Source organism: Misgurnus anguillicaudatus, chromosome 25 (assembly GCF_027580225.2).
Source record: "Misgurnus anguillicaudatus chromosome 25, ASM2758022v2, whole genome shotgun sequence".
NCBI classification, from domain to species: Eukaryota; Metazoa; Chordata; class Actinopteri; order Cypriniformes; family Cobitidae; genus Misgurnus; species Misgurnus anguillicaudatus.
This window is the reverse complement of record NC_073361.2, coordinates 12,211,988-12,236,841: the sequence shown is the minus strand read 5'-3', so window position 1 is coordinate 12,236,841 and position 24,854 is coordinate 12,211,988. Positions and strand designations below refer to the sequence as shown.

The window sequence follows — 24,854 nt, the reverse complement described above, 5'->3', positions numbered from 1 at the left end:
GTTAAAACAGTGTTGTATAGTGTTGCATGACTCGTACTCGCTCCTCCTGTGGTATAACTCCTCCTTCTTTATTTTTTCGTACGTTATCGGAAAGATTCGGTAAAGCTAATCTTTCTTTTATAAATCTGATTAAACTAAAGACTCTTCAGAGATATAAGGGATGTAATACTACTCTACTCCAGATTAACATCAGAAATGCAGAAACAGCGTGTGTTACGTGAGCTTTAAGAGGTTATAAAAGAGAACAAACGGAGATAGGATAAACGTGTGTTTTTTCAGTTTTGTTTGTTTATTTGTTTGTTTGAAAGCAGATTTTCTGTTCTTTCATTTGATATATTTGTATGTTTATATATTTTTAGAAGACAATTTTTGTTGAAGGCATTTTGTGAAATTTTTGTGAAAATCAGCCTAAAAATAATGCTGGTGGGGAAAGATTATTTTAATAATGAATAATGTTCAATTCAGGGTTGTGGGGTGATTGGGACAAGATTATTGGAAAAAAAATAAAATCTGAAAATGAAAAAAGGCTGGCGGGGAATGAGATTATTTTAATAATGAATAATGTTCAATTCAGGGTTGTGGGCTCGTAGTAGGGTGGCCCTGGGGTGCAAATCACAACAACGGATTGCTAGGCAACGACAACAAATTAAGAAACTACACAACAAATAAAAAACACTGCAACAAATTAGGAGACAACAACAAATTAGAGGAAACACTACAGCAAATTAAAAAACACTACAGCAAATTAGAAAACACTACAACAAAAAACAAACAAATACAAAATAAAAAACACAACAGCAGGTTAAAAAACACTACAGCAAATTAAGGAACACAGCTACAGGTTGAAAAACACTACAACAAATTAAAAAACACTACAACAAATTAAAAAACACTACAACAAATTAAAAAATCAGTACAGCAAATTGAAAAACACAACTACAAATTGGAAAGCACTACAACAAAATAAAAAACAATAACAGATTAAGGGACACAATAGCAAGTTGAAAAACACTACAACAAATTAAAAAACACTACAACAAAATAAAAAACAACTACAAAATAAAAAACACTGCAACAAATTAAAAAACACAACTACAAATTAAAAAACACAACAACAAATTAAAAGCACAACTACAAATAAAAAACACAACTACATTAACCTACCGGAGGAGGTGGGTGGCAGTGGGCAGCGTGGGACATCGCTGATTGGACGACACTGCAGTATTCTTCCTGTATCGCGTGGTTTGGAGAGGAGTAAAAAAATTTTGCCCAAACTGCGGAAAAGAACTGGTTGAGCCGCCCCCGGCTGTGGCAAAAGGCTTAAAAAAAATCTACCATCGGAGACACCCAACAACCTTCAATTAAGTTAATAAGAATAGTGTAATGCTTACGTTGTTTGTGGATGTAACGTTAGCTTACTACTATCGTTAGTGGTTTCCAGACCGTACCCTTAGCCGGCCCCAGCAGTCCACTATTGAAATGATGATAAAGTAGTACATTTATTACATTTGGTCAAAATGGCACGCCTCACCTTAGGAAGTGGAGAGTAGTTGCATCGTCTGTACAGTCCAGCTTCTTTTAAATGTGTCTTCAATGTCCACATACTCATTGAAATTTCATGATTAGTCCTAAGCATATCCAATATCACCTCATATGTATGTCCTGAATCAAAATACTCATGTTTGAAAAAATGCGCTACAGGAAGAATAACTTCTGGTTCAAAAGCCGAACTGCAGTGTCGTCCAATCAGCGATGTCTCATGTTGCCCATTGGTACCTACCTCTTCCGGTGGGTTGATGTGGTTGTGTTTTTTGATTTGTGGTTGTGTTTTTGATTTGTTGTTGTGTTTTTGGATTTGTGGTTGTGTTTTTTGATTTGTTGTAGTGTTTTTTATTTTGTGGTTGTTTTTTGTTTTGTTGTGGTGTTTTTTGTTTTGTTGTGGTGTTTTTTTGACTTGCTGTTGTGTTTTTTGTTTTGTATTTGTTTTTGTTTTGTTGTGGTGTTTTTTATTTGTTGGCGTGTTTTTGGTTTGCTGTGGTGTTTTTTGATTTGCTGTGGTGTTTTTTTGATTTGCTGTAGTGTTTTTTGATTTGTTGTGGTGTTTTTTAATTTGTTGTAGTGTTTTTTAAATTTGTTGTTGTTTCTTAATTTGTTGTTGTTGTTTGGTAATTTGTTGTTGTGGTTTGCACTTCAGGGCCACCGTAGATATCTCCTTTTCAAGTATCAGAGGAAGGCTTTAGATATCTGGGAATTTTTATTACAGCCTCACTTAGTGATCTTATAAAAAACAATTACACCCCACTTACAGGAATAATCAAGACCAACTTAAAAACATGGTGTCTACTTCCAATTTCATTTCTGGGCAGAATAAATGTAATAAAAATGAATGTCCTTCCCAAATTGTTATATTTATTTCAATCTATACCTAGTTATTTAGCAAGTTCTTTTTTTAAGGATCTTAATAAACACCTTTCATGCACCGAATTAAATTCTCAAAACTACTAAAACCGAAACATAAGGGTGGGATAGCTCTGCCAAATTTGCAATTGTACTATTGGGCAGCCCAGATAAAAAATAAGATCACATGGAGTACAGAGAGAACAAACTCTATATTTGGTATAATATGGAATCATCAATTTGCACCCCATTTCTAATTTAATCTTTACCTTTTATCAAAAATTATACTAAGATTAAAAAAAATTCTGAACATTTGACCACAGCAAACACTCTCCGAGTCTGGAGAGATGTTAAGACATACTTAAAAATTCCTGCCGTCCTTTCCCTATCCTCTCCAATTTGTTTTAACCCTGATTTTCCTTTAACATTGCAAAATATTGGCCTCTCAACATGACTGAAGCTGGGAATATCCCAACTATCTTGCTTATTTACAGAGGATAATTTAAAATCTTTCCAGCAGATTGTGGACCAATACAAAGTTCCAAAGTCAGATTTTTATAAATATCTCCAGTTACATCCTTTTTTGAAAACAGTTGTAGATAAAGGGGAGCTGAACATGCAAATAACTGTTATTGAGAACATCTTACAAAACCCAATTGAAAGGGATCGATATCAAGGATATGTGGCAAGAGGGAGACTTAGTGATAACACTAAAAAAGACTTTTCACTGATCTTAACAAAAACACGACTACGCCACCCCAGTATTAATATGGGGACCTATTAATACAGGACAAGTTCACAGTTCTCCTGACCTGAAAAATGGACAATGAGACGTGGATATGGCAATGCACAATTTATATTGAGACATGTATACTTTATTAAATATTCATAAGCTTAAAAATTGGCCAAGTAATAATAAAATGCCAATTAAATGGCAGTTAGAAATTGCAAAACATGCAAGAGACACCAAACTCAACCACAAAGCAGTGACACACTGGAAAGCGGAACACTCAGTCAGCTGAGAAATGACGCAGCCTCCCGTGTCCTTAGCAACGCCTTTATATACACGTTCACTCACGGGCTCATCAATAATGGGCGTGAACCTCGACATTACACACAAAACTGCGTCTCACCACAGATATATGACATTTCAGTTAATAACAAGAGTGTTCAACACTACAGATAGGCTATAAACACCGCCAGATCTACCTATCTCAGTACGCTTATTAAAGAAAATCATAACAACCCTTGTTTCCTCTTTAGCACAGAAACTGACTAGAAACAAAGAACAAACAGAAACCAATAGTAAACTCCAATAGTAACGACTTCATGAACTTCTTTGCTAACAAAATTATGGTAATTAGGGAAAACATAGAAACTACGCAAGCAGCCACCACTCTAGCCAATAGTACATTTAACACTAGATTACCAAACGAATATATTGAGTCATTTAAAGCTACTACAATAGAAGAGCTCTCTAAATTAATAACGTCATCCAAATCATCGTCCTGTATATTAGACCCCGTTCCCACAAAACTACTTAAAGAGGTATTCCCTGTAGTATCAAACCCAGTACTAAATATCCTTAACTCATCACTAGAATTAGGATACGTTTCAACAGCTTTTAAACTAGCAGTTATTAGACCGCTCATTAAAAAACCAAACCTTGACCAGGGAGACCTTAATAACTTTAGACCAATCTCAAATCTACATTTTCTTTCTAAATTATTAGAAAAAATAGTGGCAAGCCAACTACGCACATTCATAGCAAATAATAATACATATGAAAAGTTCCAATCAGGATTCAGGCCCCAACATAGCACAGAGACAGCTCTGCTTAGAGTTACAAATGACCTCCTTTTAACATCCGATCGTGGTGAAATCTCAATCCTTATATTACTAGACCTTAGTGCAGCCTTTGACACAATAGATCACACAATCTTACTCAATAGGCTAGAAAACTATGTTGGCATCTGTGGTCAAGCGTATCTAACCAATCGCTATCACTTTGTTTATGTAAATGAGGAGGAGTCATATCACTCCCTGGTTACATATGGCGTACCGCAGGGATCAGTTTTAGGTCCTATCCTGTTCTTGTTATATATGTCACCTCTAGGAGATATTATCAGGAAACATAACATAAGTTTTCATTGCTATGCGGATGATACCCAGCTTTACATCTCCTCACATCCCAGCGAAACCCACCAGTTTTCTAAGCTAACAGACTGCATAAGCGATATTAGTGACTGGATGGCACATAACTTTCTCATGCTAAACTCCAATAAGACAGAGATACTTATTATCGAACCGAATCGCTACAAACATAATATGTCAGATTACAAGTTGCACATAGATGGCTGCACTGTGGTGCCATCTTCCACGGTTAGGAACTTAGGCGTGATGTTCGACAGCAATTTATCCTTCAATAGCCATATCTCCAATGTCTGCCGCATAGCATTGTTCTATCTTAGAAATATCTCAAAAATACGCCATATGTTGTCTGCATCAGATGCAGAGAAGCTTATCCACGCTTTTATGACCTCTAGAATAGACTATTGTAACTCGTTACTCGAAGGATGCCATGCAAATCAGGTAAACAAGCTTCAGCTAGTTTAAAACGCTTCTGCAAGAGTGCTTACTCGATCTAAGAAGTATGACCACATAAATCCAATTCTGGCATCTTTACACTGGCTACCAGTTAAATATCGCATACAATTTAAAATATTACTAATCACCTACAAAGCCTTAAATGGCCTAGCACCCTCGTATATTAAAGAATTACTATCAGAATACAATCCATCACATACACTGCGGTCTCAAAATTCTGGTCTCTTAATTATCCCTAAAATATCAAAAGTGTCTAAAGGTGGAAGATCCTTTTCCTACTTAGCCCCTAAGCTCTGGAATGATTTACCAACCGTTGTCCGAGAATCAGACACAGTAGATACCTTTAAATCTAGACTTAAACTTTTCTCTTTAACAAGGCATTCACATCATTTGTTTTAGTAATGGTACTCATCTCACAAACGCTAGTTTGTACAACCTAATAAATAAATAAACTACATCCTCATTTTCGTCCACACTTCAAAGCATCATAAATGTTATTAATATTCTTATGAATATTCTATTCAACCTGGAAGCAGCCTTCTTGGGCTTAACTTGGCACCCTCTTCTATACGTTACATTAGTAATACGCCCACTTATAATGTTGATTCATAGCCGCAGCAAATTTAGCCGCTTGTGCTATCGTGTGTTATGCTATCTGGCGATTTTCGGTGCTTTCCACTGCTTCTATTAATGTAAAGCTGCTTTGAAACAATCACCAATTGTCAAAAAGCGCTATATAAATAAAATTGAATTGAATTATTTTCCTTTATCTCATACTTACAACTTTTATAATAATGTGAGGTGGTGGTAATATTTCGAAATTGTGTATTTCCAATTCCTTTGGGCTTTTTTATTTTTCCCTATATCTACCTTTTTTATTGTTTTACATATTTTATTGGAATGTAACCAACAAGTTCGGCCATTTTAAATGTATAATAATGCTTGGGGGAAATTGTATTTTAAATAAAGACAGAAACAGATATGCTGTGCTATAGCTTGAGGTATCGGTTTGGTTTAAAGTGCCTTTTTCTGGTATTCTCAATATTGGCATTTAGAGTTTATTTATTTAAAGATAAAAAGAAAAAAAGATTGTTGTCATGTATTTCTTTCTAAGTTATTTGTGTCTATGTAAAACACTGACAAATATACAGTCGCTAATTATTAATACCATCATTGATTCTAATATTAAAACATCCTGCTTTATGAGCATTAACAAACTTTACCAGATTAACAACACTTTTCTGTAGTCTATTTTTTATATATTTTTTATAATGTTTTCATCTTTAAAACACTGATTTAGTTTACATTAGAATGCACAATACATTTAATACAAACACTTCATATGGTTTGGCCAAAAAATGGAAGTAAAAGTGCAGAGTCACACCTAACATGTTTTGCACACGACTCTTAACACAAAACCAGGAAACTACTTTTCAAGTGACTGTCTCTCTCTGTCTGTATGTTAGTGAAATATGGCAGAAGATTATGTTTTTAAGGACAAGTTCAGCTGTTCAGTGTGTTTGGATCTCCTAAAGGATCCAGTGACCATTCCCTGTGGACACAGTTACTGTAAGAGCTGTATTACAAAGTGTTGGGATCAGAATGAGATGAGAATCTACAGCTGCCCTCAATGCAGACAAACCTTCACACCAAGACCTGTTTTATATAAAAATGTGATGTTTGCTGAAATGGTGGAGGAACTGAAGAAGACAAAACTTCAGACTGCTGTTCCTGCTGACTCTTATGCTGAAGCTGGAGATGTGGAGTGTGACGCCTGTACTGAGAGAAAATACAAAGCTGTCAAGTCCTGTCTGGAGTGTCTGAAGTCTTACTGTCAAAATCATCTTAAACAACATGAGAATCTCTTCAATGACAGGAGGCATCATTTGATGAATCCCACCAGACAACTTCATGAGGTGATCTGCACAAAACATAATAAACAACTAGAAATCTACTGTCGCACCGACCAACACTGCATTTGTTATCTGTGTACGATGGACGAACATAAAAACCATGATACTGTGACAGCTGTAGCAGAAAGAACTGAGAAACAGGTATGAACTGAATTCAGACACACTGCAGTAATGCTAACAGTAATGATTAATAATATGCTAAACCATGAATGTCATTATAGTAACATTACATGCATATAAGCATGCAGTTTAATGTAATATCTTTGAGGTTTTATAGTTATTTGTTATCTCACAGAGAGTTTTGGGAGAGCGACAGAGAAAATTACATCAGATAATTGAGGAGAGAGAGAAGGAGCTTCAGGAGCTGAGAGAGGCTGTGGACTCTTATGTGGTGAGTTTTGAACAGAAAAACATCTGCTGACAGCTTGAAGATCAGTTTGAGATTCATGACTCTCCTCCAGTGATGGAGATCTTTACTGATGTACCTGTAATGGATCTGATTGTAATGTTTGTCCTAACAGCGCTCTGCACAGACAGCAGTGGAGGACAGTGAGAGGATCTTTACTCAACTGATCCGATCCATTGAGAGAAGACGATCTGAGGTGACACAACTGATCAGAGATCAGGAAAAGACTGCAGTGAGTCGAGCTGAAGGAGTCATGAAGCGTCTGGAGGAGGAGATTGATGATCTGAGGAGGAGAGACGCTGAACTGAAGCAGTTTTCACACACAGACAATCACATTCATTTCCTACAGGTAACACAACTCTGAAATACAACACAGTGAACATTAGCAGGATCTCTGGAAGACTTCACTTCTTATATAACTATGATGGTGGTTTATAAGCTGATAAATGTGCTTAATGTTGAATGTTTATGTTCATTTGTAATCTTTTCTTCTTCAGAGTTTTCAGTCTCTGTCTGCAGCTCTTGAGTCTTCAGTCTCACACAGATTTACTCTCAGCTCTCTTCTCTCTTTTGATGATGTGAGAAAATCTCTCTCTCAACTGAAAGACAAACTGGAGGATTTCTGTAGAGAGGAGATATCTGGTGAAGGTAAAAAAGCAAATATTAATTTACTTTAAAACAACATCACACAAGCCAGAGTGCTGTCAGACTCTTATGGGGCAGTTTCCAGGACAGTGTTTAGATTAATCCAGGACTAGGCCTTAGTTATTATAGGACATTTAAGGCGTTTTTACAAACAAACTTTACCAAAAAACTACTGATGTGCATCTTGAGACAAAACAAGAGCACTGATATATGTTTAAATATGTCAGTAAAGGTGTTTTGAAATTAAAGTAGCTCAAACATGCATTTTAGTCTGGGACTGGGATAAGCCCTGTCCGGAAACCGCCCCTATATCAGTGTCATGATCTCTGTTTAATTGTGTGTGTTTTTGGTTTATTATATTTATACTATAGGAATTATATTATTTATGTTTATTTATGGTTCAGTTACATATATCTCAGTTATTTCTGATGAATTGAAGACCAGAGAGGATTTCTTACAATGTAAGAGACTTTAAAAACATTTATGATTTATGACTTTAAATTATTTATAGACGGTTTCAACTGACGCACGTGATACACGTCTGGATCTGAACTTTACTTCCGGTTTCGTTTTTTTAATGGTCTGACTAGTTGCTAAACTGATCACTCGATCTCTTGGACAAATGCCTCGTCGAAAATAACAAATGTTTTGGTTTCCTAGGTAATCTATTTGTTGTTTTTTGCTTGTTATATAAATAAACTACGTTTAAAGTACTTTGTTGTTATTTATTATTAGCAGAGTTTACCGGGGGTGTATTCCAGAAAGCAGGGTTAACTTACCATCAGATTAACCCCGAACTTTGGGTTGATCAACCCCAAACTTGCTTACTCGGGGTATGTCGGTTCCAAAACACAGTTTAAGAGTTAGTTCAATCAACTCGCTGATAGTAACCCAGAGTTAACGCGCGCTCACGGTAACAACATAATGGATCACAGATTTCACGACTCACCATGGAAACGTCACAGACCTTAAAAGTTTTTAAATGAGAAATAACATTATAAACCAATATTTTCTGGCAAAATCAACGTTTTATAATCGGCTTAGAAGTGCGTGATTACAAAACAGATAAAATTTATTAATTAAATAATTAATACAAACCTATTTTACCCCATTTAAGTCCAATATTATGTGTGTCTCAACGAAAGTACACATAATATTATTTAAATATTATTTAAAAGCCTGTAAAAATAATCATAGATTTTATGTATAATTGTAAACATATCAATTATGAATATCTTTTCCCTTATGAAAAGTAACAATGGTTTTACTACAGTTTACAGTAAAACCATGGTAACCACAAAATAACCATGGTTTTCAAAAAACAGTTAAACCATGGTTAGTGTAGTAAAACCATGGTTCTGCTGATTGTAATCAATGCACACAAAAAACATGGTAATTACAACTATACACCAATAAAACCATGGTTAGTTTCATTCGGGTTGTGGCAAAAAAAGTGCAAATCTGTCATAAGGCTTATTTAAAGTTTTTTTTTTTAGATATGATTGTATTGTGTAGGCATAAAATGCACTATGATAATTTTCACTATATTGTACTTATTTTACTTCTGCTCCTTTGGGTGACCCTGTTTAGTTTTAGGACTTTCCTTGTATGAGACTGTGTCACCATCTTTTTTAACATTTACTGATAGCTGAAAGATGAATGCACCCTCTTTTAATTGTAAAGCTTCCTTACAGTCCTTACAGATTTTCAATAATGTTGTGTAATGCTTTTCAGTACACTGCACTAAGAATAATCATTAATTTGCTTTGGACGATTAGGATCTGTTGTGACAGAAGTGGAGAATAGAAATGTTGCATTTGTGTCAATAGTAACATGTTCTAATATGTCCTGTATCATCTAATATAACCAAATATCTCAATTTCCCTTTGCTCAAAAATGATAGCTCAGGAGAGCAGCTACAAAAGGCCCATTTTAAAGAAATAAAGGTGATTTAGAAAAATACCAACTATAGATCAAATGTAGAGAGGGGGCTAAGGAAATAAATATTATACTATGAAATATTTTTTTATAATTTAATTTCATTGTGTACATGATTCTAACTGATAATAGAAAATCTCTGACCACCATGTCTGTGATTTAATGGTGTTTCATCTAATGAAGTCTGTGCTTCACCTGTGTCACTCTGTGGGTCAGTGTTAAATCATGCCTGTGCTTCATGGGTGTCATTCTGTGGGCCAGGTTACATGCACATGCCTATCAGAGACTGCATGTCCCTCAGTAATTATTATTATGATAGGCATCATGTGTTTCTATTTGTTATACCCATTTACTGTAACATTGTCACATTGTCACTTAAGTACATATGTTAAGATTTCTGGCTCAATGATGACAATGTATTTGCACACATATCAGAACTTTAGATTCATCTCAAATTATCTAGTAAGTGAAAGATGAGGTTATTTATGAATTGACAAAATTGATATGGAAATGTACTTTATTGTTAACATTAATTAAATTATGGAATTGTGTTTCATACATCCACTGATATTTGTAGATATATTAATAATGAACATAATTAAATGTATTCTATTTAGCCTGAACACAAATATGAATAAATTTTCAGCAATAAATATTCGCGACTGTAAATGTAATAAAATAAAATAAATGCTTTAACATTGTAATATTATGCACAATATATGCTTCCACGCCTGCTGCACGACCATCATAAGTACACGCATGCGCATACATCCTCCGGAGCCTCGTTTTATTAACTAAAATGAACTTACCCTGCAACATAACCTGCTCCGGAGCAGGTTATCTTCAGAGAGTCAGTTGCTATGGTTACTTACATAACCCGAAAGTTACCTCCGTTTTTGGAACCGAAAGCAGAGGTTATCTGCTTACTTACTCCTAAACTTACCCGGGTAAGTCACATAACCAGCTTTCTGGAATACACCCCGGAAGTTACGTGCGGATCGCGACAGCCGCTTGTTTATGTTGTTACTGCTGAAACCGTCTATATGCACTAGTACATAAAGAATGACAAAAACAATAAAAAGAACAAAACTTTGAGTATTTTCAATGTTTACAGACATCTTTCAGTTCACATGTGTCAGAAACTCAGTCATTGTTAAAGAGGTGAATGAATTGAGTAAAATAAACGACTCAAAATCAAAACATCGACCTTTCAACATTTTTTCCAACTTATTACTGCTACACAGGAACTTAACTTTATTTTTATTTTTATATGCCTTTTTACATAAAACTGCATTACTGCTAAAAACTCTACAAATGTAATGTAATGTAAACAAATATATTTATATTTAACAATCTCAAACCTAAAAATAACTGCGTAGAAACAAAGTAAATGAGTGCGCACTGAAGGAGTAAATACAAATATAGAAATGTGTAGGTTTTGGAAAAAAATGCAATAAATCTGCAATGATGATTTTTGTTAAACTGCTGCAGTCATTTGTGTTTATCTTCACCAGATTTCAAGCAGTTCACACTGGATTCAAACACAGTTCATGAAAACATTCAGTTGTCTGATGGGAACAGAACGGCTACTAACACTGACACAGTCCATCAGTATCCTGATCATCCAGATAGATTTGATCAGCGGTGTCAGGTGTTGTGTAAAGAGAGTTTTTGTGGACGCTGTTACTGGGAGGTTGAGTGGAGTGGTCAGGTGTTTATATCAGTGTCATATAAGAGCATCAGCAGGAAGGGAAGGGGTGATGAGTGTGTTTTTGGATTTAATGATCAGTCCTGGAGTTTGATTTGCAAAGACTCCAGCTGCTCATTCAGGCACAATAAAAAACACACTGATCTCCCTGTAGTCTTGAGCTCCTGTAGAATAGGAGTGTATGTGGATCACAGTAAAGGATCTCTCTCCTTCTAAAGCGTCACTGATACAATGAACCTCATACACAGAGTCAACACCACATTCAATAAACCACTTTATCCTGGGTTTTGGATCATTTCAGGTTCAGTGAAGTTAGGTAATCCAGCAGTGTAGATGAGATGAAGATTCTCAGTAATGCTGTAAACTTTAACTAAAGAAAAGAAAGAGAAACAATTCCCTGCCAGTGACGCTGAAGAGTAAATCTATTATCCAATAGATTGCACTCTTAGCCAATTTATAAAAAAACAGAATCAAACGAATTGTTTTGATAATCCGTGTATGTTCTGATCATCGTTCTGAATCTGATCTCTAACAAAATTCCTTTACAAAAATGCAATTATTTCAGCTTTTTGCTGAAAATTTGGTATTTTTCAAGACACCTACCCATATTTAAGAGGTAATAAAAGAGAACAAACGAAGATAGGATAAAAGTTTTTTTATTTGTTTGTTTGAAAGCAGAGGGTCTGTTCCTTCATATGATATATTTGTAAAAAAAAATTGATATATTTGTATGTTTATATATTTATAGAAGACAATTTTTGTGGAAGGCATTTTGTAAAACTTTTGTGAAAATCAGCCTAAAAAAAAGGCTGACGGGGAATGAGATTATTTTAATAATTAATAATGTTCAATTCAAGGTTGTAGTGGTGATTGGTATTTTTTTAATCTGAAAATGAAGAAGTGAGTATTAAACACACAGACACAGTCCTGTATATATAAATGATGTTCTTGATCTAGTACAGTGATTATAATCGAGTAAAGTGAGTGTAGGAACAAACTTCAACCAACAGAGGGAAGCAGTAGATAATAAATATAAAACAGCATTCATTTATACCTCTGTGACATTTACATAATGTATACAAATCCTCTATGACAAAACACTGAGTCCTGAGGGCTGTTTCATAAAACTAGATTACAGAATAAGCCAGGCTTATTTTGTTAAGTCTGGCTTATTGCCGGTGGATTTCGTTTCATAAAACAAACTTGAACTAGTTCAACCCCGGTTACTATGGAAACTTATGCTTGCAAACTAGCCTGGTCCGGAGCAGGCTAACTGTCAGGCTAAGCCTCAGTTGTTGCTTAACTAGACTTCCACTAACACTGAAATGTAAATGCAATGATATTACAGCTGACTCTTTGACATTTTATTTGACTTTATTAACCACTATTAATCTAACAATTAAAGAAAATAAACTTATATATTAAATTTGATAAATTTTGTTACAATAATAATTAATAAAATATAGACATGTGTTTCATAATATGGTATATTATAGGCCTATCAAATGTTGAATATAAATGATAATCTTAACTACCCCAATATAAGGATAATAGTTTATTAACAAATATATATAATTTTTTTTTTTTATTCAGATTGTCTGTCACACAAAGAGGAAAGTTAATTTAAATATACAACACACAAAAGTCAAGTACAGTCATTTATTTTTTTTATGCTTGGTGTGCATAAAAATGCACATTATTTTAAAGATCTACGGTATTTGTATCTTTCTCTAGTTGTTACATTTTTCTTGAAATTAAAAAAAAATGATGGTGTCTGCATGGCTGAAGGAATACAATATAATTATGTGATGGTATGCTCTTGGCATTTTGTTGTAATGAGTTAAAATTCTTTTTTTATCACAGAGAAGATTGTTAGTGTCCTGCATACAATAATTTTTCAGCTCACAAGGCTTGTACTGTAGACTTACAGTATAATGTGCTTATACCTCAGGCTTTTCTTCAACTGATCCTCACCGTGTAACCATTCATAAAACTCTGTTTATCTATCAACACCTAACACTACACTGTTAAAAAATTATGTAGAACTTACAGTATTACTGTCAGCTGTTTGCCAGTAACTTACTGCAGATTTATATGTATGTTATTCACTGGCAACAGTTTGCTCAAAGTCAAATGAACATCAAACACCAACAAGTCCTTTTATCTACAGAATAGAGCCGTCAAATAACAGCCTCATGCAAAGCATTCTGGGAACCAAAATATGAAGGAAACAACAGAAAAAGGTTGATGAGGATTTCTGGTTCACAAAATGCTTTGCATGAGGCTGTTATTTTATGGTTTTATGCTGTGAAATCATAGACTTGTTGATGTTTGGTGTTGATTTGGCTTTGAGCAGGCTGTTGCCAGTAAATAATAAACCTTTGAGTCTGCATAAGTTACTGGCAAGCAGCTGCATAACTACAGCTAATTTTTTAACAGTGTGATAATAAACCAGTGGTTTAAAATCTCTCATACACCTAGGGTTTAACATGATGACTTGTGGCTCTATAACGCACACATAATTTGCCATCAAAAATGTTTTGAGTAACATGTCAAGTAATAATGATTGGTCAAGAATATGTGTAACATATATGATTTTACACAATCATTTCTTGTACTACTGTAAATTCAGAAATGCATATGCTGTTCACCCACCATGCTCTCAGTGACCCCATTTTTTTCTTTCAAGCACAGTTCATCTGCAGGAGAAAAGCTGTGCTGCTGATAGATGCCAGTGCTCTCCTCATTGCCAGTCAACATCTTTGGCAGCTAACATTATGAGATTAGACACTTCTTCTAGCATATGATTATGCTTAAATCAACTACACTTCTTATGAACAATATATTTATATTTTATTTTCACCTGTTACTTTATTGTCCACTCAAGTTGCTGCTTTTAAAATGTACCCCCAAATAAAAATAAAAGTTACATTTAAAGTTACTGTAAATGTATTAAAATCATTCATCTGCTAAATATGTATTATATAGGTTACTTAGTAAACTACAAATTGTCTTTTAAAAGTTAAGATTTGTGCTATTTTTAAAAAGTACAGTATATAAAAATTAGCAAAGCCTAGCCACATAAGCATTGACGGGGATCGAACCCGGGGTCCCGCATGCGCCGCTGAGCGCACTAACCACTAGGCCATCATTTCTAACAGTGTTTCCTGCTTTCATGTGATCACTTTAAAATAAGACAATATATTTAAATTTAGTTTCTGCATGCAAGAATTTAATCCATAAGGACTTTCCAACTATTTTATGGGTTTGTTTATTGCAGCAGTATTATAATTTTCAGTCAGAAGTACATTTTCATACATTTTTATCAAAAATTACCGCTTTCTCTTTAACTTTGATCGATTTGATCCACGCTCGACCTCTAGGGCTGCTCAAGAATAGCGTGCACGCGCAATTATCTTGACTAGGGAAATCTGGATCACATTAGTTGGATTGCGTAAGCTTCATTTGCCTTTTTTGAAACCGCTTTAACCTCGCCTCATTTGTTAGGTTAATTCAAGTCGAGTTTGTAACTTTAATCCTCGCTTTTCCAAGCGAGTTTTATGAAATAGCCCTCTGTTCTGTTTTTGGCTTTATCCTCTTATTTATTTACAGACAACACTGAGATACAAATTAAACAACTGTTTGTATTTGATGACCTGTTTGGGTCACATTTAGACTGTAAGTTGTGTTTTTAACTTGTGTATGTTTAAACTTTATTAACTTGAATGCATTTTAACTTGATCTTGAACTACATCACACTTGATGAACAATTTGCCCCAAATGTTTCTTATATTTTAGGATCCGTTTGGTTGTAATGTTGTGATTCTTCAAGCAACAACTTAAATAAATTATGATAATGTATAATGTACGATACATATCTATTAATATTTTATATGCTATTAAATAATTTTACCGTACAATCAAACTAAAATCAATGTTTTGATTTAATATCAATAAAAATTTAGCAAACTGTTGTCAATGACTTCTGAGGCACTAGCGACACCACACGGATTACATTGGAAGCGAATACTCTGATGTCATACTCTGATCTGTCTGCGCAGCTCTGCGCGAAGTCGAACACACCTTTTGAACTGCGGTTCTAGGATACAGCTAAGGCCTAAATCCCGAAAAAGTTGGGTTTAGGGTTAGGCTTGGGTGAAACGATGTTACGATGAAACACAAAACAACGGCCACCCGGCTAGAGTTCATGAGATTTTGTCCATCAGCTGTAGCCCTTCTAGCCACAACCGACTGCGCAAGTACGCATCCAGAGCCTTAGTGCGCTCTTCCCTAAAATAGTCTGGCCCTGAATGCAGACCATTGGTTAAAACCGCTTGTGACTTTTCTGATAAAAGTATTATAAAAGTATTATAATACAGCCGATCAGATTCTGTCTGAACCTGAATTGAAATAATGTCCTTTGTATTGGCGCCATCTGGTGGGTGGTTTTATGTAATTGCTTTTAACAGTTATTGTAAGGTTTATTTTTATAGGCATAAAAACAGCTTCGTTAAATAATTGTGACATTTATTTTTGGACATTGAATATACAAGTGGACATCTAAAAACCTAAAGAGATCTTTATTCAGTCACCAACAAAAATGAGTGCGCAACAGAACTGCATTCAACCGTTTCTAAACTATAACGTACCAGAAAGTGCTTTGTACCACGATGAACTGGTCACAGCTTATTGTATTTGATTGATGGTTCATTATGTTGCGTAGGCCTCGACTGTACCATTCGCTCCCGTAAACACGGCCATTACAGAGCAGATCCCTGAACCGATGAACGGAAACCGGACATCATTGTAGCGGGCGAGAGATGCTCTGAAGCGCTGCCATCACAAGCGCTTTAACCCCGACGCGTCTCTCGCCATGGAGGACTGGAGCGAGTGTTTGGATGTGGCCGTGCAGATCGCACAGAGAGCGGGACAGGTAACGAGGATGACACGCTGACATCGCAACATGTTAACATATTTATGTAGGGAGGATTGACGTATGCTAGATAAACGGACCTCTATATGTTACATCCTGCATCAATATTGCCTTTTTGTTGCATCAACATGTTGACATCTGACACATCTGAAAATGTTAATCTGAAACAAGTGAATCTCTAAACTATAACAGTGTCATAGAGCTTCCGTATGAAGTAGTTTATGTAAGAGTCTTTGAGTTGACCTTTTCATGTTTACACTGTTATAAATAGACAGTTTGCCATGACAAAGCCGCATACGCAGACCAGGGTGAGCTATTGAGTGAATAATACTAGTAAGGTGATAGATAGACAGACAGATAGACAGATAGACAGATAGATAGATAGATAGATAGATAGATAGATAGATAGATAGATAGATAGATAGATAGATAGATAGATATAGAGGGAGAGAGAGAGAATTATGTTTATAAATAGCAAATGTGTTAAAAATACATTTGAAACTATATAGTGTTTTAATCTATTTTATGCAAGAAGTTTTATGGAAAAAATCCATATTATTCCCTGTGTAGTGTAGGATAATATCATGAAAATTCTACACTTTTTAAGCACACCTGCTAAACTGTTCACTTTAAATGCTTATATCTTCTGTATGCCAATGTTGATTCATCCCAAAATGCTTTTTGGTATAGTTGTGTTTGACACATAAAAATGTCTCGGGTTACGTATGTAACTGTTGTTCCCTGAAAAGGGAGCGAGACGCTGCGTCTCCCCTGCCATACTTCCTGCGTCCCTGTAACACCGTCTTTGGCAATATTTCAGATAGCGATATACTTCCTGGCTCCCGCGTCACCCTGTTTTTGTCATTAAGTCTCACACCATTGGTTGATTTTGATATACACATTCAGATGCACTTACCCCTGGAGGCGTCCCCAAAGTGTCACCGTAGTGACGCAGCGCGAGTTCCCTCGAAAGGGAACTGTAACAATATATCTTAAAAGGTAACACGATGTAACCTTGCTCTCACTTGAAATGTGTCTCCACATTTAGTCCTTAAATTTGAAGGTATAGGACCTGGAAAGTCCTTGAAAGGTCCTTCAATTTGAAGTTAACTAAGGTGTGGGAACCCTGCAGAGAGAATTTGCTTTATTAATAGCAGATTTGTTAAAAATATTTATTTTAAACTCTATATTACATACGCCATGTTTAATATAATGTTTACAGTTAATGATTGATAGATGGATGGATGGAGAGTAGGGATGGGCATGATTAATCGACGATCGATAATTGATCGTTAAGAATTTAGTCGATTACGTTAATTTGTTATTGATTAATCGAATACTTTTTTTATCTAATGCAGGTTGCGTTGCCTAGCGTAGCGCGTGTCTTGAAGCAATTAAATGAATTTCACTGTGTGGCAGCAATTCAACATTTTACCACCAGGGTGCAATATTTGACACCATACTCCGTTATCTGTGACCTTCCGTTTTGATTGCAAAAAAAGAATCATGAAGAGGTCATGATTTTTTGGGAACAAATGAGGTCTCTTTTTAAGAATGCGGCTCGCAGCTGCAGGTTCCACTGCTTTAGACCACCGCATATACAAGCGCATATATGTTCCGTTTGTCTAACTAAATGTAGTTTAACTGTTTGCCACAAGTTGATCTTGTAATAAAGGTCTCATGGAGGAAAACATGCTGTATTTTTGTATTTAACATTTTTTAATTATAAAAGTTAAATAATTATTTTTTATTATAAAAATATTAATGATTAATCGATAGTCGATCGTTAATTCTCCCGACAATCGACTAAAAAAATTTAATCGAATGCCCATCCCTAATGGAGAGAGAGAATTAGGTTTATTAATAGCAAATTTGTTAAAAATATGCTTTTTCTTGTCACTGTAGAGATTAAAATATGTGTACCCCTAGAAATAAACTGGTTTTCTACAGTGAATTAAACTCCATTTATAGCCAAATTGTCTAATTGTATAGACTGATGCATGTCTAAACATTTTGAGATTGTTTTGTATCTCTTTTCAGCCATTTAAACTACAATTATTATGTGTGTTTTCAGCTTATGCACATTGTGTTTTTCTTTTGTTGTGACATTTGGCAAATCACATTAGAAAACCAGTTCATTCCTATGGGTTTACATACCTTTTCTTGCCACTGTTTTATTTAACATGGTGTTATATAAAATATAATGTTTACAGTTAATAAAAGATATATATTAGTACACAATCATACTTTAAGGAATACCATATTTTTTACATTATGCATTAAGTAGATGCAATTATCCGAAGTGACTTATTACAGTGCATTCATTTTTATCATTATGTGTTTCTGGGAATCAAACCCACAACTCAACCAGTTGAGCAACATTTTACCCATATAAGTGGCATGTCCTGAAATATGTTAATACAGTGGCACAATATGTTTTGGTTTGTATTCTGAATGGATTCCTCTTGTGAGACTACAGATTTGTGTTTTTGTCAGGTGGTCCAGGCGGCGGTGAAGCAGGAGAAGCGTGTGAGTAGCAAGAGCACACCTACAGACCTGGTGACAGAGGCTGACCAACAGGTAGAAGAGCTCATCATCTCCACGCTCAGACAGAAATACCCCTCACACAGGTACACCCAAACAACAGCTTATACAGCTAGAAAAGATTACCGACTTAAAATAAGATAAGCTTGTTTACTATTGTGTAATTACGTCTTACCCCGTCCAACCAGCTCTGTCTCCCTAGACTCCCCTTACTGTCCTATTGTAAACCCTGGTGTTTATTATAAAACAAAAGGAGGGCCATTAATGCTTTATACGTATACAGATTTTTTTTAATCTTATCATAAAAGTTTTAATTGTGTTATGCCTTTAGATTCATTTGTATTTACACAGTTATGCAGTAAATGTAAAATCAAATTGTGTATAAAAGGATTTGATCTGTAATCTGTGTTAGGTTTATCGGTGAGGAGTCCTCGGCTGCTGGGGTGAAGTGTGAACTGACAGACAGCCCCACTTGGATAATAGATCCCATAGATGGCACGTGTAATTTTGTGCACAGGTACCGCAAACATCTTTGTTCGACATCTATGTATAAATGGCTCCATTCCCAACACACAATGTTTAATTTGCAGTTTCCCCATGGTGGCAGTAAGTATCGGATTTGCGGTAAGGAAAGAGGTAAAGCACTGACAGATCTCTGCATTGACTTTATTATTGGCAACGTGTCTTCCAATTTGTATTATTGATGTTTAATCATCTCAAGAATTTTTGACCCTTAGCTTGAGTTTGGGGTCATATTCCACTGCTTTGATGGGACGCTGTACACGGCACGCAAAGGACATGGAGCGTTTTGCAATGGTGTGCGACTACATGTTTCAAAAGAAAAAGGTCAGCGTTGCTTGCCGTACTTTTTACAGTTTCAAGGGGCACTCCACTTTTTTTTTGAAAATATGGTCATTTTCCAGCTCCCATAGAGTTAAACATTTGATTTTTACCATTTTGGAATCAATTTAGCTGATCTCAGGGTCTGGCGCTAGCACTTTTAGCATAGCTTAGCATAATCCATTGAATCTGATTAGACCATTTAGTTAAAATATAACCAAAGAGTTTTGATATTTTTCCAATTTAAAACTTGACTCTTCTGTAGTTACATTGTTTACTAAGACAGATGGAAAATTAAAAGTTGTGATTTTTTTAGGCAGATATGCTTAGGAACTATACTCTCATTCTGGCATAATAATCAAGGACTTTGCTGCCGTAACATGGCTGCAGGAGGCGCAGTGATATTATGTAGTGCCCGAAAATAGTCCCCTGCTAATATGGCGTAATATCATTACGTTAAACTTTTTTTGGATATTTTCAAAAAAAGTGGAGTGTCCCTTTAAGGTCCATTTTGTAGATTTTTAGCGGTCTCTAGTGGTAAAGCTGTGAATTGTAACCAACGGCTCAGTCCCCAGCTTAACCCTCCCTTTCAAAACGCATAGAGAACAGTAGCCACCACAGGACAAACATGTCATCATCAAGACAACTTAAGGACAAAATTTGTGCGTTTAGGGCTACTGTAAAAACATGGTGCCTCGAAATGGCAACTTCCATGTAAAGGGAGCCGCGATGTAGGTAATAAAAACAATACTGTACAGTTCATTTTGTTCAAGTTTTTTATTCACTGATTATATAGTTCTGTATATTAAATTGTATTTCTGATAAGAGATCCTTCTAAAAGTCACACATTGCACCTTTAAATAAGATTCATAGTTTTGGTGTTTGGTCAACAATGCACTAAAATACATCATATAATAACAGCATAAATGCAAACAGTTATTCATCTAGCTGCTGTAATGTCACTAAAAGAGGCAAATTATTAACCCTGACATTACTTTATATTTTGGAACTATTTCTTGTAGTGTAATGATGACACATCACATGAATTTTATAAGCACTTGGGTTTAAATGAGCTGCTCTTAGTGCTTAACAACCCCCTAAAACCATGACTGTATTCACACTAAAGTTTATCTCCTCGTAATTAATTGCCTAAATAATGCTTTCTTTCTTTGTGTCAGATGTTTCCAAGGCACTGATTTTGACAGAAATCGGGGCAAAGAGAGATCCCACAACACTGGATATCTTTTTAGGAAATATGAAGAAATTGTTGAGCGCACCGACTCACGGGTAGGACGGTGCTATTCAACTTCAGTCCTGGAGGTGTCACTGTTTCACCTAATCAAATGTTTTTATGATGTTACATTTGTGCATTTTGCACAAACACTTTTTTATCCACAGTGCATTCAAGCTATACACACTTATACCTGTATGACAAATTAAAGTTTTAATCTCTACAGTACAGTACAGTGGCCCTCCAAACCCTGGCCCTGACCTAAAGTTTTATAGTTTAAACTTGTATTGCAAGATATGTAAACTCTGTCCAGTCTAATTTCCCAACAATGACCTTTGACCCACGGTGTGAGGATCATTGGGAGCTCAACACTGGCACTGTGTCATATAGCCAGTGGGGCAGCAGAGGGCTATTACCAGTACGGCCTGCACTGCTGGGACATCGCAGCGGCTGCAGTCATCATCAGGGAGGCAGGAGGCTGTGTTATTGACACCACAGGTTCGGCATCATTTCTTTAGACACTTTTTGTGTAGATATTCACAGGGTTTTGGGGTAATGTGCAATGCACCATAACTGGTTGGTATTGCTATTGTGTAATCTGGAGTTTATTTCATAACTCGGATTTATACAATATTCTCATGTGTAAAATGTTTTTTTCAAGGTTAGTTCATTACTTTAATATGAAGTTTTACACAACGGTTATGTGAATATTTTTGCTATCAAAGTAGCTGTACTGTAGTACTGTAGTTATAAATGTAGAAATGAATCTTTAACATGTTTAGATGTAATAAGAACCGTTATGTTTAGCAATGGGTTCTGTGTAGTTTTCTAAACAGAGCAACAGTGAAAATCTTTGCCTGGCACAACCAGAAAAAATGTGAGCCTTGCCCACACAAACAATTCACCACCACATTGCCTGTGTGTTCTGGGTAATTGCCAAAGTTTTGCTGTGCGGTTGATAGAATATTCTGGGTAATTATTAAGTGGTTGCTAGTATGTTCTGGGTAGTTAAAAAAGTTGATCTAAAAATCCCAACCTAAAGCCTCTACTTCATTGGTGTCCAACATGGTTTCCGCGGGCACTCAGTCTGTGAGTTGCCTGCCAAAGCACATTCTATAAATAACCTCAATTTATATATTTATTTATTACATATTTATGTATGTTAACATTGTAAACAATGATAAAACATATCAACAAGTAAAATAAAATCAACAAGTAAAAAAAAGGTTTGAAATCTAAGGGTGCAAAAAAAAAAACCAAAATCACCTTTTAACCATAATAAGTCCCTTGGGGTCAATCTTACCCCCAAGCCACTTTTCTTTAGTTAAAAAACATGGTTCCCTTCATCTCAGTGGAATAAGATTTTGTGACTTTTCCAGATTATTTGTCAAGAATCATATAAAAAACCGGGCTTGATTCGGCCGTTCTAAAGAGGTGTAAAAAATTTACCAAAAGAGGCCCTTTGGGGGTAAAAATGACCCCAATTTAAATAAATAGGAAATGCAAAAAAATCTTTTTTTTCTTTGTATTTGTCAAAAAAAAAAAAATCAATGCATCCAGAATAAATCTGAAAATTCTAACACAGAAAGGTAGGCATGGCTGGTACTATAAATTGTTTAACATAATCAATAACACATATAAATTGGTTTACATAAACTGTTTGTACTACTTTATTTTTTATACTATTTTATTATAAATTTAGTACTTACTAGGCTGTGTTTTGCTCTGTTAAGCTTTGATCCGCTATGCAAAATGACTCTTTATTCAAATCAGATAAGTAAATTCTTTCAGTTCCCGAAACCCTTCATTTTGAATTTTGATATCTCAGGTGGTTGTGGATTTTTGTTTGCTGGTTAAGTGTGTCTTTATGTACTTGTGTTTATGAAAGAATGTGTGTGTGTGTGTGCTCTGTAGTGGGCCGGCTTCGTGGCACGCCTGTGTGTGAGTCTGTACAAAGAGGCTTTGTTGGGGAGGCCAGTTAGGTCATAATCACGTGATCACACAGAGAGAGAGATGGGATGGTGGTGAGGGGTCCTGAGAGAAATATCAGTGCCATGTAAAAACACTGCTTTAGGTTTTCTATGTTATCCAGCTAATCTATTGCTATTTGTAAATATACTGTACCCAAACTTTAAATTCACACAAATATTTTAGCTTGGAAATCAAAAAATATTTATTTCTGCAAATAACCTTTTGTAGCACATTTTCTTTAGATGTTTGTGCAGTTACTCTCATTGATCTTTAGATAATGTCGTAGGTGGTCCGCTAGACCTCATGTCCAGACGTGTGGTGGCTGCTGGCACCCGTGAGATAGCAGACTATGTGGTAAAACAGCTGCAGCCTATAAACTATGCCCGTGATGATGTCGACCCAAGCACCCAGGCCTGAGTGACAGCGTGACCTCCGACCCCATCCTAAGTCTTTTACCTCAGAATGCACAGTCCTGCCACATCTGCAGTGTCCATTCAATGCAATGTTTCATACGTTTTTATGATTTAATATTTAAATTGTTTGTATGCATTCATACTGGTCACATCACGCATATGTTTCAGTTCAACTATATTTCTTTTTTTATTAGCTTTTCATTAAACACTTAATGTACAGTTCATGATCTGAGTTTCAGATGCCTTCAAATTGCAGATGATGCCAAATTCAACCATTATCCATCATATCAGAAGCTATTCTAATTTCTCAATACATCAAATAAAATTGTTTTTCTTATAATGAATGATCTAACAGATAACAGTTGACCAAAACACAGAAATCTGAATTTTAGTTTCCACAGTTTTTAATAGTTTTTTCTGCCTGTGTTAATCTCAGTGAAATTCACTTTTTACTCCCTGTGTGTACAGTATGAGGGTAACAATCCTACTGTATTACAATTTTAAAGCATACACATTAAAATGAATGTTGTCCAGTCATTATTCTTCACCATATTCAGTTATTTTATGATTGCCTTTAAAACAGAAACATTTTTGGTTTTTGGAAGTACAATGCAAGAAGTAAATGCCTCCTTGTTTAATAACACATTCTGTGCTTTTCATGTTTGAATAATGAATGCATCAGGACACAGTTCATAACCCAACACGTGTAAGACCGTTGTCTCAATATGCTCACATTAGAAGAATTAAAATACAAACGTATTGATTCATTGAGTAAATTGTGTTTGTTAAATCAGGTAAAAATAAAATGTGAAATTCTATACTTCTGTCTCATATTTACCTCCACAGCAAACAGAGCAATTTTGCCTTTTTTGTCCCAGCACTTATGGGGAGCACTGTACATGTTTTTGGTCCAGCTTGATATTTGGTACAAGATGTTTAGTATTCCTGCTATACTAAATGAAGCTCTCCACAGTTCACTGTCAACTTTAAATCGACACACAAGATTACTTGTAGTCAATATATAAAGCTGATTTGTGTCAAATCCAGACTGCTTAGAGACAGTGTTCAGATGTGTCATAGTTTCAAAACCTTAATAAACATCATCTTATACAATTTTGCTTAAATTGGACATTTCACAAGACTTTTTTAAGATGTCAAATAAATCTTTGGTGTCCCCAGAGTACTTATGTGAAGTTTTAGCTCAAGGTACCATATAGATCATTTATTATAGCAAGTTAATATTGTCACTTTGTAGTTGTGTGCAAAAATGTGCCGTTTTGGGTGTGTCCTTAATAAGTTGATCTCTGC

General features: G+C 35.3%; 2 protein-coding genes across 3 annotated transcripts; both read left to right on the top strand.

The window, feature by feature from the left end:
- The first annotated feature begins 6,421 nt into the window (after window positions 1–6,421).
- LOC129425522 (E3 ubiquitin/ISG15 ligase TRIM25-like) lies at window positions 6,422–12,718 on the top strand. 2 transcript variants are annotated; one of them, XM_055181521.2, is made up of 6 exons: window positions 6,422–7,058; window positions 7,213–7,308; window positions 7,439–7,672; window positions 7,821–7,971; window positions 8,373–8,429; window positions 11,421–12,718. In XM_055181521.2, the coding sequence occupies exons 1-6, from the start codon at window positions 6,477–6,479 to the stop codon at window positions 11,828–11,830; spliced, it is 1,530 nt and encodes a 509-aa protein (XP_055037496.2). In that variant the 5' UTR covers window positions 6,422–6,476; the 3' UTR covers window positions 11,831–12,718. The 2 variants fall into 2 exon arrangements, with proteins under 2 accessions (XP_055037496.2, XP_073720291.1); XM_073864190.1 differs by lacking the exon at window positions 8,373–8,429.
- A 3,496-nt stretch (window positions 12,719–16,214) lies between these two features.
- Window positions 16,215–24,366, top strand: impa2 (inositol monophosphatase 2). Its single transcript, XM_055181520.2, has 8 exons — window positions 16,215–16,547; window positions 19,044–19,177; window positions 19,504–19,608; window positions 19,682–19,727; window positions 19,829–19,937; window positions 21,110–21,218; window positions 21,509–21,660; window positions 23,420–24,366. Exons 1-8 carry the CDS (start codon window positions 16,488–16,490, stop codon window positions 23,548–23,550), a joined length of 846 nt encoding a protein of 281 aa, XP_055037495.1. The 5' UTR covers window positions 16,215–16,487; the 3' UTR covers window positions 23,551–24,366.
- Window positions 24,367–24,854: the final 488 nt, after the last annotated feature.